The sequence below is a fragment of the Stylophora pistillata genome, chromosome 14 (assembly GCF_964205215.1).
Source record: "Stylophora pistillata chromosome 14, jaStyPist1.2, whole genome shotgun sequence".
NCBI lineage: Eukaryota > Metazoa > Cnidaria > Anthozoa > Scleractinia > Pocilloporidae > Stylophora > Stylophora pistillata.
In genome coordinates this window covers 23,115,192-23,134,286 of record NC_142532.1, presented here as the reverse complement: position 1 = coordinate 23,134,286, position 19,095 = coordinate 23,115,192, and the positions used below count along the sequence as shown (strand labels likewise).

The 19,095-nt window shown below is 40.4% G+C and overlaps 3 protein-coding genes across 5 annotated transcripts; 2 read left to right on the top strand and 1 right to left on the bottom strand.

The window, feature by feature from the left end:
* Positions 1-1,130: 1,130 nt before the first annotated feature.
* On the bottom strand, positions 1,131-14,228 carry LOC111325615 (uncharacterized). 2 transcript variants are annotated; one of them, XM_088745974.1, is made up of 6 exons: positions 14,047-14,167; positions 4,769-4,893; positions 4,486-4,632; positions 3,980-4,090; positions 2,971-3,130; positions 1,131-1,663 (listed from the first exon to the last, which is right to left on the bottom strand). In XM_088745974.1, the coding sequence occupies exons 2-6, from the start codon at positions 4,868-4,870 to the stop codon at positions 1,308-1,310; spliced, it is 876 nt and encodes a 291-aa protein (XP_088602100.1). In that variant the 5' UTR covers positions 4,871-4,893; positions 14,047-14,167; the 3' UTR covers positions 1,131-1,307. The 2 variants fall into 2 exon arrangements, with proteins under 2 accessions (XP_088602100.1, XP_088602101.1); XM_088745975.1 differs by lacking the exon at positions 4,769-4,893 and having other exon boundaries at positions 14,047-14,228.
* On the top strand, positions 7,882-12,306 carry LOC111325565 (uncharacterized). The gene is made up of 6 exons (XM_022929394.2): positions 7,882-8,122; positions 8,786-8,914; positions 9,044-9,190; positions 10,143-10,253; positions 10,571-10,733; positions 11,129-12,306. The coding sequence occupies exons 2-6, from the start codon at positions 8,819-8,821 to the stop codon at positions 11,794-11,796; spliced, it is 1,185 nt and encodes a 394-aa protein (XP_022785129.2). The 5' UTR covers positions 7,882-8,122; positions 8,786-8,818; the 3' UTR covers positions 11,797-12,306.
* LOC111325566 (uncharacterized) lies at positions 12,854-18,957 on the top strand. Of its 2 annotated transcripts, none has more exons than XM_088745972.1 (7): positions 12,854-13,283; positions 15,133-15,172; positions 16,163-16,296; positions 16,428-16,574; positions 17,300-17,410; positions 17,861-18,029; positions 18,443-18,957. In XM_088745972.1, exons 1-7 carry the CDS (start codon positions 13,281-13,283, stop codon positions 18,820-18,822), a joined length of 984 nt encoding a protein of 327 aa, XP_088602098.1. In that variant the 5' UTR covers positions 12,854-13,280; the 3' UTR covers positions 18,823-18,957. The 2 variants fall into 2 exon arrangements, with proteins under 2 accessions (XP_088602098.1, XP_088602099.1); XM_088745973.1 differs by having other exon boundaries at positions 15,129-15,172.
* Positions 18,958-19,095: the final 138 nt, after the last annotated feature.

The following is a 19,095-nucleotide window of genomic DNA, read 5'->3' as shown; positions in this document are numbered from 1 at the left end:
GTTGGAGAATCCCTAAAGAAGGTTTTGATCAGTTTCCATTCACTATTTTCTTTTGTCTTGAATTGTCGAAGAAGGATAGTTCACGTGTCGATAGTTAATTCATATCAGAAGAGAGCCTACAGAGCAGCCGTATTTTGGCGAACGAGTGCTCAATATTTGCTTGGTGAACATTGTGGCCGTCATCTTTGATTTTAATGGAAGCGGAAGGCTAGGGAGAAAAAGAAAATTGTACCAAGGGGGTGAGCGACAATGAAAAAATAGAGAAGGGGGTTGAGAGTGGGGGAGTGGATATCACGGCCCTTTTCGCTAATTAGAAGGCTAGTTAGAAGGCTAATTAGAAAGCTACTTATAGGAGATAGGTGTTAGTATTGGAAAATGGAAAATGAAAGTCTTAGTCAATAGAAGTGTGTTTAAAGTTGAAGAGCTTCATTTAAATGTTAACTTATCGCGTAATGATTACATTTTTGTGGTCACTGTTTATCAAGGAAAACAGTCCAGTACTCGGCTACCTTGACGATTGAAAATGCAACTGAGATAAAGAGCAGAGGACAGCTTCTTCGCGACTTCAGCAGGCGAACGCTAATTTTTAATCGGACACCTTTTCTTAAATCGGATGGTAGTGTCTATAAGTGGACACTAGCTTGTGTCCAATGTCGGGTACTTATGTCCAAAATTGGTCACTGGTGACCAAAATCGGACACATGCCTTGCAGACAGGAGCTATAGAAGTCCTCCTTTAAATAGCAGGAGGTGGAATGGGTGTTGGAAACCGCTGTACGTTACATTTATTAGTCTTAAAATCGGTGACATCATAAGTGATTTCCTTTGTCTATTACGTAACCAAACAACATATATGCAGCACATGTTTTATCGCCCCATATATGGCGCTGTTCCACGCGCATACAACGAGACGTGGTGTGTGTTTTTTCGTGAGAGTTGTGAGTGGGAGTTAACTGAAGTGTAATAGCAAAATTGAATCAAGCGAATAAATCGTGAGTACAGCTTTTCACGTTTTCGACACGGGGTGGGAGGAGGTTTTGGGTTATACTTGATATCTTTGGTATTTTATACCATAAGGAGTGGGCCATCCAAAGGCCGGGAGCCACGTCAGAAGAAAAAATGGAACTGCGGTGGGGGAACTAGGTGTTTTTAATTACTTGAAGCCAGCTGTTCAAAATGATGGCTTTGCTTGGTTTTCTCTGTATCTCTAGAAAAATAGGATTAACATGCTAAATTTAGCTTCGGAAAAATAAGAATTTTCAAAGCACTTCCGTAAACCTTCGTGATAAACAAACACTGGCTGAAAATTTATAGACGCCCCCGAAGAACTTCTGAGCCTATATTTTCTACTGTTTCTGTGGTTGGTTTATCAACATTATTACAAACATAATTGCAACATTCGATGATTTTTCTGGTGTCGTGAAGACTGAAGCAGCCCCAACTGCCCCATCCATGTCCAAACAATCCGAGAGAGAAAATCTGACGCCGGGGTCTATAATCTGCGCACCTGTTAATCTGTGAACACATGAACCTTTCGTTGCATTTCATTTTGGGCTCGGGACATACTTGCAGGGCGCTATTCAGGTCCATTCCCCCGCGGCACAGTTTAGTACCATTCAGAACACTCCCTGACTGACGTCTCACCCTATTTGGCGATGTTCTGCCTTAGAAAAAAAAAAGTACGGTTCATTTACATTTTTTTTACCTTTTTACATTTATATAGCGCAGAATTCTATGTGGATAGATTCAGTCGCGCTTAACAGTACCGTAAGGTTGAGATTGGACGTCAGCATTTTTATCAGGTGTCTGTGGAAGCCGCTTCAGTCCAGGTCGCGATCTCACCTTCCCACCATCCCACCCATCCCACCCATCCCACCCATCCCACCCATCCCACCCATCCCACCCATCCCACCCATCCCACCCATCCCACCCATCCCACCCATCCCACCCATCCCACGCATCCCACGCATCCCACGCATCCCACCCCGGGGCGGACATCCACTACACAGTAATCTCGTGCCTGGGAAATTTACGTCTCCTGCCCTAACCCTGCAGGAGACGAGACCTACGGCTTTACGTCTTATCCGAGAAGACGAAGCAATGTGAGTGAAGCGTCTTGCTTAAGGACACAACGTCATGCCCCAGCCAGGGCTCGAACCCGGGCCAACTGACCCAGAGTCCAGCGCACTGACCAATGGACTACTCACGTCTCACGCCTCTATGTTGTTAGTAGTAGCATCTGAGCAACTGCGCACCCACCTACCCCTCCCCTAATCTAGTAACAGTCAACTGACAACGTGTTTGGGTTAATTTTGGGTTAAGGGCAAATGTTATTGGCAAACGTCAGATAATGACGTTTGCCAATAAATACAAACTCGTTCCTGGGGCTTTTTCCCTTAGTTTAGGATGGGGCAGGAAAAGGGCGAGGTTACAACAAATACATATTTGATAAAGATGCTATCTGTTACGTTCACCCATCACTGCTAATACAAAATAATTTTTACAATTGACTGTCGAATGTAATTAAGAACAGCACCTGTAGGGTTTTTTATTTGAATGGAAAGGCTATTCAGGAAAGCTGTCTGTCTTTCGGTTTCATACCTTGCCAAGCTTTCAAATATTGTTTTTTTGGAAAGTGAACACTCATTTTGTGCTTTTATCTGTGCTTGAAAAATAGGGGTTCAACGTTCAATATCTGCCTTAAATTATTGCGTGACAATTGCTAACAGACTCATCTACGTCTCATTGGAAGATCTCATTCGTAACTCTCCTTACCGCCTACCATACACTTTTAAGATGATAGTTTGGAGAATTTGGTGTAAGATCAACTTATAACCCCCCAATGATGTTTTTTTTCTTTATTCTCATCACTTGTCTGCTTTATATTGTATTGATATTGGAAGGAGAAATTCTATCTTGGTCACCGGTCACTCATGGGAGTTAAAGGGTTAAAGTCTCGTTTATGTCTCACCTGTTTGTTCAGCGGTCACCTGTTCCCATTTCTCAGTCACGTGGTACATCGTGTACTGAGCGCAATACTCGTTCAACTCTTCACCGAGCAATGATCGATCAATTACTTCTTCGTCCAAAACCCACCTGCTGTACACGCGCCTTGTCTCTTTAATAATCATCTGATGGAATGAATTGATAACGATAACTGAACTTAAAGTGGCAGATATTGTACTACAAATCTGTAAGTTTGCCCCGTCCAAATCAATGCGCAGAATGCATGGATTCTCGGCCAGTCTGCTTCTCTGGTATAGACTGAGCAACCTCGCCTTGCCTCAGGAGATGCCTGCTGGTCAACATCCAAGAAATGAGACTTATTACTTAGCCTGAGGACTGAGAGGACTATGGGGGGGGGGGGATTAAATAATTTCTGAGGGAACAGAGGGTGGTCAGTCGCCTTTGACAGAATTTAAAAGGGAGGGGGGAATTCAGAGTACTGACTGCTAATGAAGGAGGATCATTAGAACGCTACAGAACCTCGTAGGGGTGGAGGATAAGGTAGACTCAACTATAACGAGACCAAAATCCTCCGCGGCCCTCCTCCTCCCCCCTGGGGATGAATAATGACCGTTTCCGATCGTAATCTCATGTCACAACTGAAAAGACACTCGAGGAGCAAAATTGACCTAAAAACCCTGAAAACCGCGTGATTCCCTCGAAAAATTCTCCACTCCCTCAGCCCGTCCCAGACCCCCCTAAATTTAGACATCTCCCTCTAAAGTATTAAGTGGAATATCAAACACTTGTATCATAAATTGATTTCTGGAAAAATAATGTCATCTGCGCGTTAGCAAGTTTTGTACGAGAAGCTAAGGAACAAGGGAGAAATTTTGGAAAGAAAACAGTTCTCGCGCTTATGACTCAGATCTTCAGTCAAGCCTGTTTTTGCTCTTAACTGGCAAAGGCACATTTTTGTCACTCATAAGTATTTACCTATCCATCAGTTAAAGAAATTTCGTGTTCTTACACACCTTCTGAGCTCTCTTAAGGTCTTTAATCAGCTTCTCTGGCCTCGATTGAAGTTTTACGAGAGGAAACAGGTAACAGATCTTGCTTTCCGGGAAGCGCAACATAGTCAAATTCTGGAGAGATAAACAAGAACAGGAAATTAAAAAACTAAGAATAATGATTGCTGGTTTGCTGTAAAACAGCAGCGGGAGAGTGTGAAACAAGTTTGGAAAACACCATAGGTGTATAATAATTAGAAGTAGGAAACAAAAATTAATTTTCACGAACCATTACACCTCGTTCAAAGAACCGAGTGCGGTGGGGGGGGGGGGGTGGGGGGCTGGAAAAAGGGGAGACTTTTGTAAATTGATCTCTAACTGAGACGTCGCCATTTGAATTGTATTAAGTATGAGTTCTTTTGAATTGTTTACGCTTTAACTCTGCCAATGAATACGCTATTTAATCTTTACTTTTTTAATGAGATAAGGTAAAGGGTTATAGACGTTGTTAAATAAGAAGGATAACTCACGCTTTTGAAATCGTGTAACACATCGCTGCGATCCACACCAGGATGAGATGGAACTTGAAATAATTCTGTCTGTTTTCCAAGATCCACCTCGATCTTCTCAGTGTAGCCAATTCCACCCTCGATGACATCCATGTTAAAATTCACGACCTTTTTGGATCAAAAATTACACTTTAGTCGACTTTGACAATTTTCAAATCAGTTTTAAATTATTGAATGACCAGATGAGCTGGACAGGTGAGGATTCACTTAATTATATAACAGGTAAATTAGATCGAAGACATACTTTTTCCTTCTTCCGTCGCTGATAACTAGCCTGAGCAGGGCTGGCAGATGAAACACTTAGGACAACAAATACAACCAGGAATGAAGACAAACTCGCCATCATTGGAACAGAATATGCAGAAGTTCCTGTTAAGAAAAAAATGTGGCATTCGGGTGATCGGACTCACAGATTCCTAGGAAGCACTTTATAGTGGCAACCGTAGCGTTTTTAAACTGGGAGTTTTCACTCCTACGATTAATCAGAGATTAAATTCTCCGTAAAGTTTTTGTAGACTCATGAGACAGACAGATAATAAGAAAAGATCGGGAATTTTCGTTAACTTAGAGCGAACAAGAGCGCATTGTTTTAATAGTACAAGGACTGACCAATAATGTGAAATAATTGACTGAGAATCATATGAAAATCATATATGTGCACTGCAGTTTTTAAGAAATGTAGAAAGCGATCCTCGTAGAAATGAGCACTAATTAAGCAGTCGTAAAAATTAGGCCTGAAAAAAATTCGTGATCAGGCCTGTACGGGACTTGAGGCCAAGACCTCCGCGATACCAATGCAGTGCTATAGATCTGCCAACTTAGCCGATTGAGAGCTGGTCATAGCTGAGGAGTTTTGGTTTGAAACATTTTGAGTTAATCGAGAGCAAACTAAGTTTATGAGAGGCTCACCGCCGGATGGGTTTAAAAAAATGAGTTTCCGAATGATTTATCGCAACGAATCAGTAAAGTTCCCATTATTAAAGGTGGAAATAGCATTCCAAGGTTTAAATTATATAGAACATTGAATAATTTTTCCCCTGCACATGAAGTTTGAATTTCGATTTGGCGAATGAGGTGCAAATTGCAAACTGCGGTAAAACTTATCCCCCAACAGCGAGAATTCTCTCCACTCGACAAGCAGAATGGTTGGAGAGTGAAGCTTCGGTAATAATGCAAGGCTTTTTATTAGCACCGTCTCATGTTTTGTCCTCTTATATCTGTGGTTTATGTAATGAAATAATACAAAACTGATTTCCGCTGAAAGAAGGCGCCAAGATGAAATATCAGGTCTGCGCTACTACGTTCAAGGTCACTGAGAGAACTGGAGGAGATTGCGAGTTAAATGTACTTAATAACACAATCACTAAACTTCATTCTCTGACGGTTACGTTTGTTTTAGGCGATGGAATAGGACAAAAATATTCTACATCAAGTGCATCAAGGGGGCTTAGGTCCAGGGCGATTTTACCGTTGACCTAAGCGAAGGCAACCCACGCGATTTTAAGTAATGTGCTCTTCCTGTATTTTTGGTTCAGTGTAGCCGATCTCCGATTGTTGTTTACTTAACCAATTCTGGTTAACCTCAAATGACCTTCTACATAAAACCATTTCATTATCTTCTTAATTTAAGGATGTGATGAGTGAATTATCCTCCCTTGGCATCATATGAATCACGAACGTTTTCTGAGAAAGGTTTCAGGAGGTCAGAGTACGCCAACGCGTGGACTTTTTCATTACAGCAGAACATTGTGTTTCCGTTCTCTTTTAAGTGGAACTTCCTGTTAATTCGACCTTAAAGTTATTTAATTTCCTAGAAATAAATTTCTGCTTGCGAGCTCAAATTTTCTGGTATCCCTTAGAAGTTCATCTTAGCATGGATCCATCGTGGGTATGGAACTCGAAAACCGATTCTGTTTGTCCACTTTTTTATCTTTCTTTTTTTCTTCAATATCAAATTAATGAAAGGTTGTCTCAACGTAGGCTATGTTCACGCCAACCGAAAGAAGAGTCGTTGTGTGCAACACCTTCGTACACACGATAAAATCGAGAGAAAATAGAATAGAAGGTCTGTCGGTAAAAACATTCAGATAAGTCTTGGGCAAAAAGATGATTTTAACCAATTACATTTCAATTTGGTGTCTTCATCAAAAATGATCCCCAAGCTTAATTTGACACAAGCTTTGACACAAATATGCAGTCTATGGAGATGATGATTCGCGCTTATGTAGCGAAGCGTTACGTAAATTTGAAGGCTACAGATGCAACAAAAACAACATCTTTTATTTCAACACGGTGGGTTTTTAAGCTAATATAGCTTTGGGGCCGTGTAGAAATGTTAATAAAATAATAAAAAATTAAAAATTATTAAAACTGGAAGTAGTTAGGACCAGTTAGTAAAAGTGAAATATGTACAATAAAGATATGAAGATAGTCAGTAAAAGACGAAATCCCTGTCAATTTGGGGACGGCCCATTTGCGGTGACTCTTCATTAAAGTTAAAGTTTCTGAGGGGGCGAGACTTTTTTGCCCTTTTGGTTTAGTCCCTGGCGCTGCCAGCGGATGGTTCTAAAATATTCCAAACGATGGATCCTCTGTGAGAAATAGAGTTTTTCATATAACAAGTTTCAAAACGTTGTACGCTAACACGATGTTGATGATGGAGGTCATATTTAGTCTCTTTCCTTTGGATTATATGTTCCAAGCATGATGGAGTTATCCGGTTGTAGATATTATAAATTAAGGTGGCTTTTTTGACCTTATAAGTGTCCAATCTGAATAGTCCCAGTTAACTTTTTTCTTACTTCCTCAGAGGGCATGTCGCGCGGGAGGTTATCTATAATTCTGGCGGCCCTAAGATGTATGAATCATCGAAGAATTAAATTCGTTTTTATTTGTGCAACACCCCCAAATTGGTAGCGCACATGTGACCGAGGGTAAAAGGACTTTAAAATATAGGTCTAAAAGCAAATTCCTGGGTAAAAAGCGGCTGCGTTTGATCATATCGAGCTCATAGACGAACCCTCTTTTTAAAATAGAACTACATTTTAACATATGGTGACATGCTGAAACCTTTCCCAGACAACGCACGTGACTCAGCCAAGCGAGCATAATGTACTTGTTACGTCCTGAAACCTGAAACCTGGTTTTGATTATAAGGTCACTTGAGGTGAACCAGAATTGACCACGCAATCAACAACAAAAGACGACCACAAAAAACAGGAAGCTCATTACTAGGAAACACGTGACTTGGCCTTTCCTAATAATATAAGGGATTTGGTGCTTCTTCATCACATAAACTATGCTTAAAATTCAGAGGATAAAGCTTAGTAGCTGCTGATTAATTGCATTTAACTCTCGATCGCCCAGTTTTCTGATATCGTTGTAACTGAACAATGATGTCGCAGACCTGGACATAAATATTTTATCGTGGCGCCTCATTTCTGAGGATATCAGATTTTGTCAGGTAGTATAATTACATAGACCGATAACGGAAGCTGTAAACCATGTGATGGTGCTATAAAAAGCCTCGCAGTATTACTTGAACTTCACTCTTCAACCACCCTGTTTGTAGAGCGAACAAAATTCTCCAAGTTGTGAGGTAAGTTTTTATTTCACTGATTTATTGTAGTTTGTATGTTTACAACTAATTCGAAAATTTTAATTCATAATCGAAGTTAAGTTTCATGTGATGTGATGTTAGCCTATCTGTATGATGTTAGCCTCGGAATGCTATTTCCGTCTTAACTTGGCAACCTTATTGATGAGTAACGATAAATCATTCCGAAACTCATTCAAATTGCCACATTTCAATTGATCAGTTTGCGACGATGAAAATTTCTCAGCTCTTTGATCTGCTTTTTTAAGTTCCTTTAACTGTGTTTGTAGTAGAGCGGTTTAAACTAGCTTTGTGAGATCTGAATAAGAACTTTTGATTGACATATGGTTTACTCTCGATTTACTTCAAATGTTTTTAACCAAAACCTCCCAGATCCGCAGGAAATTTACTGAACTTTGTTGGTTTGTCCTAAACAATTTAGAGTGGTATCTGAAGAATTTACTCTGGGTTGATATCTGTCTTCTTTATTTTCATGAGCTGTCTACATCAGTAGCGTATCAATGCTTCGCGGAGAATTTAATCCACGAAGCCAATTCCTTGTAGAAGGGAAAATTTTGTAATCAAAGACTGCACAGTTGCTATTATAAAATGTTTCTTGAGCCTTAATGAGTCTTGTTACCAGATGCCGTATATTTCTCCAAACAGGCCGGAACTTCAATCTGCATCTTAGGTTCAGATATGGCGGGTTCATTTTTATTCCCTGTCGTACTTGTTGTTGTCCTAAGTTTATCATCTGCAAGCCCTACCAATGATCAGCGACGGAATAAAGAAGAAGTAAGTTCTGTTGAAATGTTACTTGTCACCCTTACTGAATTCACGGGTGCCCTCTTTGTCTTTGCTGACCCAGTTGTCAAGAATTTTTGACAACTTTCCAAGAATAAATTGTTATTTTAATTCAAAAAGGTTGTGGATTTTAGTATGGATATCATCGAGGGTAGAATTGGCTACACTGAGAAGATCGAGGTGGACCTTGGAAAACAGACAGAATTGTTTCAAGTTCCTACTCATCCTGGTGTGGATCGCAGCGATGTGTTACACGATTTCAAAAGCGTGAGTTATCTCTCTTACTTATTAATGTCTAACCCTTAAGCTTATCTCATTAAAAGGAAATATTTCTTAGAGAACTCATGGACAGATTTATTGCACAAATGGCGCAGAGAGGTAGTCAGCATAAGTCATGAAGTCATTCCCGCCCACTGAGTTTCTGACAGACTGATAAAGGTTGAGCGATTGCGTCGAAATCTTTTCAAGAAAAAACGATTAACCTCTGGTCAAATTCCTCTACAGTATTTCGTTTTTGTCTCATATTTCTAGTAATCTTGATATTTTCTTGTTTGAACCCTGGCACGTACGATGTTTTTTTCCAAACCTGTGTCTCACTCCTCCATTATTTTAATTTACAGCTAACTGATCATAATCCTTCACCAGATAGATAGATGGATAGGTTTATCAAAAATCACATGGCAGCCTAGGAAGGCTGAATTGCATGACTATTTACAATAAAAACTGACTAAAATTACAAATTATATTTACAGAACATATTATTTACAAAATTAAAACGCAGAACCGTTTACACATGGATAGTAAATATGTCTGGGAGAAACGCTTGGTGGGCATTGTTGGGTTAACCAAACTGGTGTTGATTTCTAAGATTATAAGTGCTATGGTTTCTTTGGTGGCACAAAATGAAGCTTGTGCTCGATATTGGACACTATCGATTTCAAAAATTTATTACATTGCTCGATATGTCTATCCTTCAGCGAGTTCAGGTTAAACAATGAAAGGTTGTCGCGATATAATAGGCCAGGTGAAATTACAGATAGCGCGCGTTTTTGAACACATTCTATGTCGTTGCTTGAATAATCAGGCAGTACATGATGGTAAAGAGGAGCACAATATTCGAGTACAGGTCTAATACAAGTCAGATAGAAACTGATGATGCCACGAGCCGGAACTTTCACTTTTATTTACTATGGTGACCTCTTTCTGTTTATGTTCTTAGAATCTGACCATGTTACGCTTCCCGGAAAGTAAAGTATGTTACCTGTTTCCTCTCGTAAAACGGCAGTCGACGCCAGAGAAACTAATGAAAGATCTTAAGACAACCCAGGAGGTGAGTAAGAAGACGACGTTTTCCAAATAGTGTATGGAAAAAACTCATTAGGGGAAAAAAATTTGCTTTTTGTTCCTTAAGTACAAAAATTTGCCCTGAGGTTCTTGGAAGTAGGTGCAAGATCCCTTTTCTTTCATCTCGCACAAAACTTGGTGATGCGCAGTTAATATTAATTTCCCAGAAATCACAATATAATACGAGTGCGTAACAGTCCTAGAAATACTCACTTTAGAAGGAAATTTTTTAAATCTAAAGGGGTAAGCTAAGGTTTATTTTGCTCCTTGTCTAAGTGATTCGTTGTTAATTCATTCCATCAGATGGTTGTTACAGAGACAAGGCGTCTGTACAGCAGGTGGGTTTTGGATGAAGAAGTTACTGATCCATCATCGCTCGGTGAAGAGTTGAACGAGTATTGCGCTCAGTACACGATATACCACGTGACTGAAAAACGGGAACAGGTGACCGCTGAACAAACAGAAGGTGAGACATAAATGACACTTTAACCCTTTTACCCCCATGAGTGATCAAGACAGAATTTCTCCTTACAAAATCAATACAATATTTAGTAGACAAGCGATGAGAATAAAGAACAACATCGAATACCAAATTCTCCGCATGGCAGACAGCAAGGAGAATTACTAATAAGATCTTGGACCTCTTATTTTCACGCACAGCTTTACGACACAAAAAAATGGTTTCTGTTCCCAAGAAACCTTTACTCAAAAGCTTGGAAAGTTATGAAACCGATGGACAGATAGATGGACAGACAGACAGATAGCTTTGCTAAAACTAATTTTCAAGCTATTCCACCTTATAAATAGAAGAACAGAAACAAAAACAATCATAAACAAATATGCATGCTTCATCTCCCTCAGGCGGAACATTGCCAAATAGGGTGAGACGTCAGTCCGGCAGTGCTCTGAATGGTACTAAACTGTGCCGCGGAGGAATGGACCTGAATAGAGCCCTGCAAGTATGTTCCGAACCCAAAATGAAATGCGTGAGCACCAACATGTGTTTCCAGATTAAAAAATGTAGAGAGGAGAAGAGACGTGTCCGACGTTCGTTATGGGGAATTTTCGGTCCCTTTGGTCGTTATGGTGGTTATCATGGTTGGCTTGGAGGGTACCGTCTGCGTTATGTTCCACCCGCAAGCAGAAAACAACAGAAGAAAGTGAAACGCCCACGCCCTCGCTGTTGGAATGAGCACGACACCAGAAAAGTAATTAAATGTTGCAAATACGTTTGTGATAAGGTGGATAGACCAACTACATCAATTAGCCCAACAACAGAAACAATGGAAATTGAAAATGAACCAACCACACCAATTAGCCCAACAACAGAAACAGTGGAAAACGAAGATGAACCAACCACACCAATTAGCCCAACAACAGTAACAGTGGAAAACGAAGATGAACCAACCACACCAATTAGCCCAACCACAGAAACAGTGGAAAACGAAGATGAACCAACTACACCAATTAGCCCAACCACAGAAACAGTGGAAAACGAAGAATTCGCAGTTTTGCTGGGGCGTTTTTAAATAGTCGGCCATAAACTATGTGTTGGTAAGGTTTACGAAAATGCCTACTGGTTATTTTGCCAAGGCAGAATTTAGCCTTCAAACAAACTTGATATCCATTTCATTTCCTGAAGATACAGCGAAAACCAGATGGTTTAGCTTCAAACAATTATAAAACGTTGATTCTCCATCCTCTTTTCAGTCTCTCTCCCCCCTGACCGTTCTTTGGGATGTCACGCTCCGTATTGTGTGACATCCCAAAGATGTGAGTTACAACCCCGATATTCCCCCCCCCCCCGCCCTGCTCCGTTCCACCCTCCTACCCTTTACAAGAAGACTTCTGCTGTGTTACAGTAATTGTTAAGGTAGCCGGGGGAGACACAATCTGAGCTTTATGTCTCTGTTAAAACCGCCACAGAGACACTTATCGAGTTTACTTCGCTTGTAACAGAATTCATTCCTATGAGAGAGTTCAATCACTCGTGTAATTTTTTTTCTTCGAGAATAAAAATTAGTTTCTAGAACTTTAAAGTGGAGAGAGAGCTATTATGCTATTGTTTTCAGCTGTTTTCAAATGTATTCAAAGTAATATTTGTCGCTTGTTGTTATATCAAAAATGTTTGGTATACGATGGATAGCGATTCTCTGCGAGGACTTACCATTGTAAACATTTCTCCTAACCCCCACCCCAGTGTTCTTGGGCTACTGCTTTCAGACATGTGCACGATGATTCTACAATAGAGGGATATCATGCCAGTCCCACGCCCCCACCCCCAGTGTTCTTGGGCTATTGCTTTCAGCCGGTTGTGCATGATGATTCGATTCTACAATAAAGGGATATCATGCCAGTCCCACGCCCAACCTTTTTTGTGGGGGGGGGGGGGGGGAGGGGGAGGGGTTATGAGTGGGAGAGTTGCTCGACAATTCACAGATGGACTGAGAAGGAGAGTAATTCTCGCACCCTACAAGGGCCTTGGCAATATTTTATCGCGCTGCCTGGGAGTCATGCATGCACTGTTACAAATACTCGGTAACAAAACTCTGTGTTTCCTTTTGAGCTCGTAAACAACTTAGGTTTTTTAATTTACAACTCCTGCTTACATCTGTCATCCTAGTCGGATAGTTTCGGCAATGATTCTGTAAAATCATATGCTTCGAACGATAGCTACGGTGAAATCGTTAATCAACGGACCAGCTCATGCAGGAAACATGCCTCTCAGCTTGATACAGGATGTTCATCTAAACGGATTATCAAGTCAACCATTCTTTTCATAATTTTCCTGCGATATCAATATTGACGATTTAAAGCTGGTCATTGTAGCATTTCCCCATCAGAAAAATATAGTCTGTCGACTCGAGCGGCAGAAAGATCTCTGCATCGTAACTTTTTATCAGCCAATCCTCAATTTCGGTGTTTGAAGCTCAGAACGAACTTGTGAGTTTGAGGCGTTTGGACAAGTTTTCATCCTGCTGAAGCATCGGACAGATGGCGTTCATGTGATTACATGGTAAGTTTTCATGCGAGCGCAGCAACGTTGTTCCGGAAATGATTAAAGACTTCCTATAGTTTTCAGCTCATTGAACTTTCTATTGAAGCTGTACTGATGACATTTCAGTTCCTACGACTTCCGGAATATTTTTAAGTTTCTGAGAAACTCAATATGCAAAACGGCGAAATGTCCCAATCATGTATTAGTCAAATAAAATACTTTATGAACAAGGTGAATCGTTTAGATGTACACATCCTGATATATGTTGAGCTTGTCAGCTCTCCGATTGTCGCAGTCCGATGTAGTACACGAATTGACCGCCATCTTGAAATTAACACTAAACTGTTGACCAATTCCAACGGAAAGCTTTAATGTAGCTAGCATCCATGAACGTTATCAGTAATAGGCCGACTACCATCTAATTTTAAATGATCTTCAAGAGGCCAAAAGGACGGACATCCTTCATTCTGCAACGGGTTTTACGTCTTCCAAAATACCTGTTTGTGTGTGGCGTCTGTAAGAAGTGTGGCGCTCCATCTAATAACACACGGCCTCATTGGTTTCTTAATTGTGCGAAGCGATGAGGATACAAACTTACATTTGTAGGTTGAGACTTAAAAAAGGTAATCCATATCTTTAAAATGAGCCTCCCCTCACCCATCTATTTGTAGCGCAATAAAATTGAGGTATGTAAACAAACCAAAAAAAACAGAGACGGGTCGGCAAATAAATCCGACTGAGACCGTTGATTTGGGAAATGCAGTAAGCTTAAATATTTTACCTCGTGCAGAATTCGAAACAGTGGGTTTTGTTCATCACATGGAGTTGTTTTTCTTCTCATCAAAGGACTCATTACACAGCAGTAAAACCAAAATGGAGAAACCAGTAAGACTGAGAACCCTAGTCACCTGTCCCCCAAAAAACTGGACTGTATCGAATTGAGGCATTCGAAGAGCTGGTAAGCTCAAAATATTTTAGGATATGTACATCTAAACGATTCACCATGTTTTAAAATATTTTATTTGACCAATACATGACCTTTAGGGGTACTCAATTAAGGTACTCCATAGGGTACTCCATGGAATAGGGCTCTGCGTTTTGTCATCGCCCGTTGGAGCTTACTCATTTGAACAAAAGACGGTTATTTTGTTTTATCTCTCATGAATGTCATTTAAAGAGCGCGTTCGCTGAACTTGATTTCATCGTATGTTCTTGCAACTCTTTGGCCGGATGACAACCGTTGTTTGACCTTTACTTGCCCATGGTTTTCTCTACAATCAAAAGCACAATAACCGCTTCATATTACAAGTTCCGTAAAATTTCGAGAATGCAGTTTGCTAGTCCCCACCTGATGATCCTTTGTTCTTAAAGCGAGCGTAACACCGTTTCAGTTTCCTGTTTTTCAACTTGACTTTCGTTCCCAAGGGGGCGGGTATCGTTTCGAAAAGTCCGCAGCCCTTTCTTTCTCTGTGCAGATCTCAGGCAGTACTTTCAATACTCGACACTTATCAATGTACTTTGGACTAATCAAATTTGCTAATGCGTTTCTCATATCTTTTGTTTACTATTTCCTGAGATTTTTTTACGCTTTCCTGTGCTGACAGGGACATTGTTTGCTCTAAAACAGTGATAGATTCTATTAAAGAAAACGCATAGAACTTATTAAGGTTTAGATAAAAACTACTGAAGATTCGATTAACCGCAAATCGGATCGAAGTCTCTAAAAAATGAGGAAAACAAGAACTCTGAATTCCACTTGCATGAATAACAGGAAACTCCTCCTTTCAAAACGGTCTAAAATTACTGAATATTGTTATCATGTTTACTTATCAAGTATAAATATAGCCTGTATTTTTGACCTAGCAAGAGTCGAGCAGGATTCTGGAGAAGAGCTTCTCCTTGCGAAGGTACATAGATGTTATTTTAATCTCTGTTTAAATTTTATGTATACAGTTTATTATCTTTTTGTCCTGCTATCTCTCCGCTTTCTTTCTCCGCTGTTTCACCCTTTTTCTGTGAGACTATACTGGGGCGAGGTAAGTTAACTCTTGTTTTCCGAGGCAGGGTTAGACTGGTTTCCCTTCCTTTTCAACTCGGAATAAATTTAATTACAAATTTCCTGGTTTAAAATTGCCCTTGCTCTACGACAAATGTGTTTCTATTCGTTTGGTTTATCTATGTCTTTATTAATTAATTCATTATTGCTGCTGCATGTCTGCTATTTGAAGCAAGGACTGACTAACATCTAATAACATAATATAATTTAAATCTCATAAGCTGTTATTTAAATGGCATAATCTAGTTGTTAAAATGGTAGTATGCTGGAGCCGAGGGAATAATTTAAGAGCTTAAACTCCTTTTAATTGCACTGCGGTCGCAGTCAGTTAAAAAATGATGTTAGTAACGCCAAATAACCGTCTATCAACAAGTTCGATTTCAAAAACGAACTGAAATTTGCACACCCAGGTTTTAGTTTCGAGTAATTTGTCTGGCAGTCTGCATGCTTAGCTAGCATCTCTGATCGTAGAAATCATCTTCACAAAAAACTCCATCCAGCTTGTGAATGATGCGTACGAAAGATGGTACATGTATTTCTCTGTCAGGCTTCTTATACTAAAATTTTTCCCACGGTTCAAAATTTTGACTTTCTGGCGCTTCCTGTAATTTCTGGCACGAAAATCCGTTTACTTGGTTAGTTTTTCCTTGTCTTGAATTAAAGACGAAGTTCCGTTTTCCGCTTTGAATTAAAGAGGAAACATATGTTTTTTTTTATTATTGTTGTTTAATTGGTTATCGTCTTCTCCTGACCCAGTTACTTGCATCACGCTTGGCACAGGATTTATCTCTCTCTCTCTCCCAATCTCATGTCTTTTATCTCTTTTGTTTTTACTTGTCAGGAAGTCTTCCATCCTACCCTCTCTCTGAGAAAATGGCAAAGTTCGGTTTCGTCACCTTAGCTCTCCTGATGAGCGCAACCTCCGGTAACCCTGTTCGCAAAAGCTACGGGCATTTTAACTTCTCTCGCAAACAGGTAAATTTTCGATGTTGTTTGTGTATGTCTCTCAATTGTGTTTCCTTTTATAAAGCGTCTTTTAAAAAATCTTCAGACTTAGTTCAATAATAATCCATTACTGTTTGCTATGAACTGATTTACTTACCAAGGTCGTCGATTTCACGGTTGATGTTATCGAGGCTGGAAAAGAATACATGGAAAGGATCGAAGTGAACGAAAAGAAGCAAACGGAATTGTTTCAAGTTCCATCTCATCCTGGTGTGGATCGCAGTGATGTGTTACACGATTTCAAACACGTAAGTTATCTTTCATACTTTTTTCCAATTTCCTCACCGATATCTCATATGTTTACAATTGATTCAAGTGCACGATCAGAACTTAAACTTTCTAAGGACCAGTCCGGCATTATTTATTACCTGGCGGAAAGGTTTGGAGGAATTGTTTTGTGTGGGAGGGGGGAGGGGACGGGCAAATGGTTTTCAAGGGGAAAGTGGGGAGGATCATTCGTCTCTAACAGAGTTCCATGTGGTGACCATAGAAAATTGATTGCCAACGAGGGGGGTCATTAGATTGTTACAGTCTTATGAGGGAGTTGGATACATTCCAAATCTCCACCCCCCACCCCCCCACTCCAAAATAATAACTGGTCACTAAGTTATCCCTCATACTTGTCAATAATTTTCTTATCTTTCTCTTATATTTCTACAATTGACTTTCTGCTCAAGTTCAGAACTCAAAATAAAAAGGGGCTTGGGTCATAGCTTCCTAATCGATTGAGCAGTAATGACAAGACTATCTGGTAACTTCGATTATAATAGAGGCTTCTTTGCGTAGTGGTTACGAGTAGATTATCAGAGATATTATTTACTACTTTTCTACATTCGCAACAAGGGAAGGAGACAAAAGAGGCGCGCAAAGAAGGGAGGGAATCCAATTCAGCCACTTCACCAGTCCCTTGGTAAAGTGTCAGCCATACCAACTGAGACTGAATCTAACTTTAACAATTTGTTCATCGTTTCAGCGTTTAACCCTGCTACGATTCCCGGAAAACAAGATTTGTTACCTGTTTCCTCTCGTGAAACAGCAATCGAGGCCAAAGAAGCTGATAAAAGATCTAAAGAGAGCTGAGAAGGTGAGAAAGCTTTCTGGTTAAGTGAGAATTTTTCTTTTTACGCCTTGCAAAGTCAACGCTTCGATAAAAATTGACGATTAAATTTTCTCAACAAAATTACATCCATCAAGCGGCTAAAAGAGAGAACTACTAACGGATCCGATGCGCTGAAATGCAATGCAGCATCGCTGACTAAAACACGTCTTTATAAACTAATATTCTAAAAATTCTACTGCAGTTTTTCTCCAAGTAAAATTAAGCGCATAAAACCACTCTTTATAAACTGGCACAGGAACAATGAAAGAAAGGCTTATCTTTTTATTTTCTGAAGTACGCCATTAAAACATTTTAATTGAAGTGAAAAAAGTATTCTGTTTTTATTTCGAAGCAACTGATGATCCGGCACAGCGGAGGTCTATTATTTATCTCCAGTTCACACTCATTCCGCGTTTTTGTTCATTTTATTATCAGACGATTATAACAGAGACCAGCCGGGAAGACAGTACATGGATTCTGGATGGGGAAGTAACCGATCGCTCAGCTCTCGGTGAAGAGGCAGACAGTTTTTGCGCTCAGTATAAGATGTACAGGGTGAAAAAAATGCAAGAATCCCTGAGGGTCACAGAAATTCAAACTAAGGGTAAGAAAATTGCTGTAAAGGTCGTTTGACAACCGTTCAAAAAGAAGGCACTGGAAATGAGGATGCCCCCAGGTTCTAGATGGAAGCAGAAGACGGGGCGTCCTCTCGAGTGTGTTAGTTTCCACCCCATCTCGCTCAGCCTCAAGCACTCTCTCTTTCCCGTAAATCGCGACGCAGACCACTGCGTCCTCTCACCCTTTTCCTTTATTATCTAAACTTAACATTGGCCCTATCCGTTCAATCTGCCTTAACTTGATGCGAACTGTTGAGTACGCACTGATGGAAACGTGAGTAATTTTGTGTACAAACAGATAAAAGATGGATGGACAGCTGAAGAGAAATTCTTGACCTTATTTGCCGTTCGCGTTGGCTCTAAAATGAATCCCTTAAAAACAAAAGCTCTTAATTTACAGAAACAGGCAATCGAATTCGACGACGATCCACACCTTTGGTCGACAAAAAGTTATGTCCTGGGGCCAAAGACCTCGATCAAATGTCCGCAGAATGTCGTGACCCTAAGTTGAAGTGCTCTCGCGTGGGAAGCTGTTTCCGCTATGCCAAATGCTTCGGTGACACCAGTCTGCACTGCAAGGACGTCCACTACTCTAGTAGTATCATATGTTGCGCATACACTTGTGACGACAATGATAGATTTGCAGTATTGGACGACGAGGCCGCAGATACCTCAGGACACGGATCCGGGAGAGAAGTACAGGACGAAGAAGCTGCCTCTGGGGACCCTGACGAGCGTTCCGAGGGATCAGGTTCGTTTGCAGCTTTGCGAAGGCTGTGATTAAAGATAGTCAGAGTCGTTGCTTCACGTCCAGCGTGTTTTGGAATCAAAGTTCATTAAGCGTTAACTTGTAGTCAAGCCTAAATTTCATACTGAATAAATAAAATGTTAAGGCAAAGATGCCTGTTCTTCAAACACGCAAGACTCTTCCTTATGCACCTTCCTCGCAAGTATCTCTCCCTTTCCCTAAATCGCTGCCGTTGATCACACACACGCACGAACGCACGCTCGCACACACACCCACACCCACCACGCACACACGAAAAAAAAAAA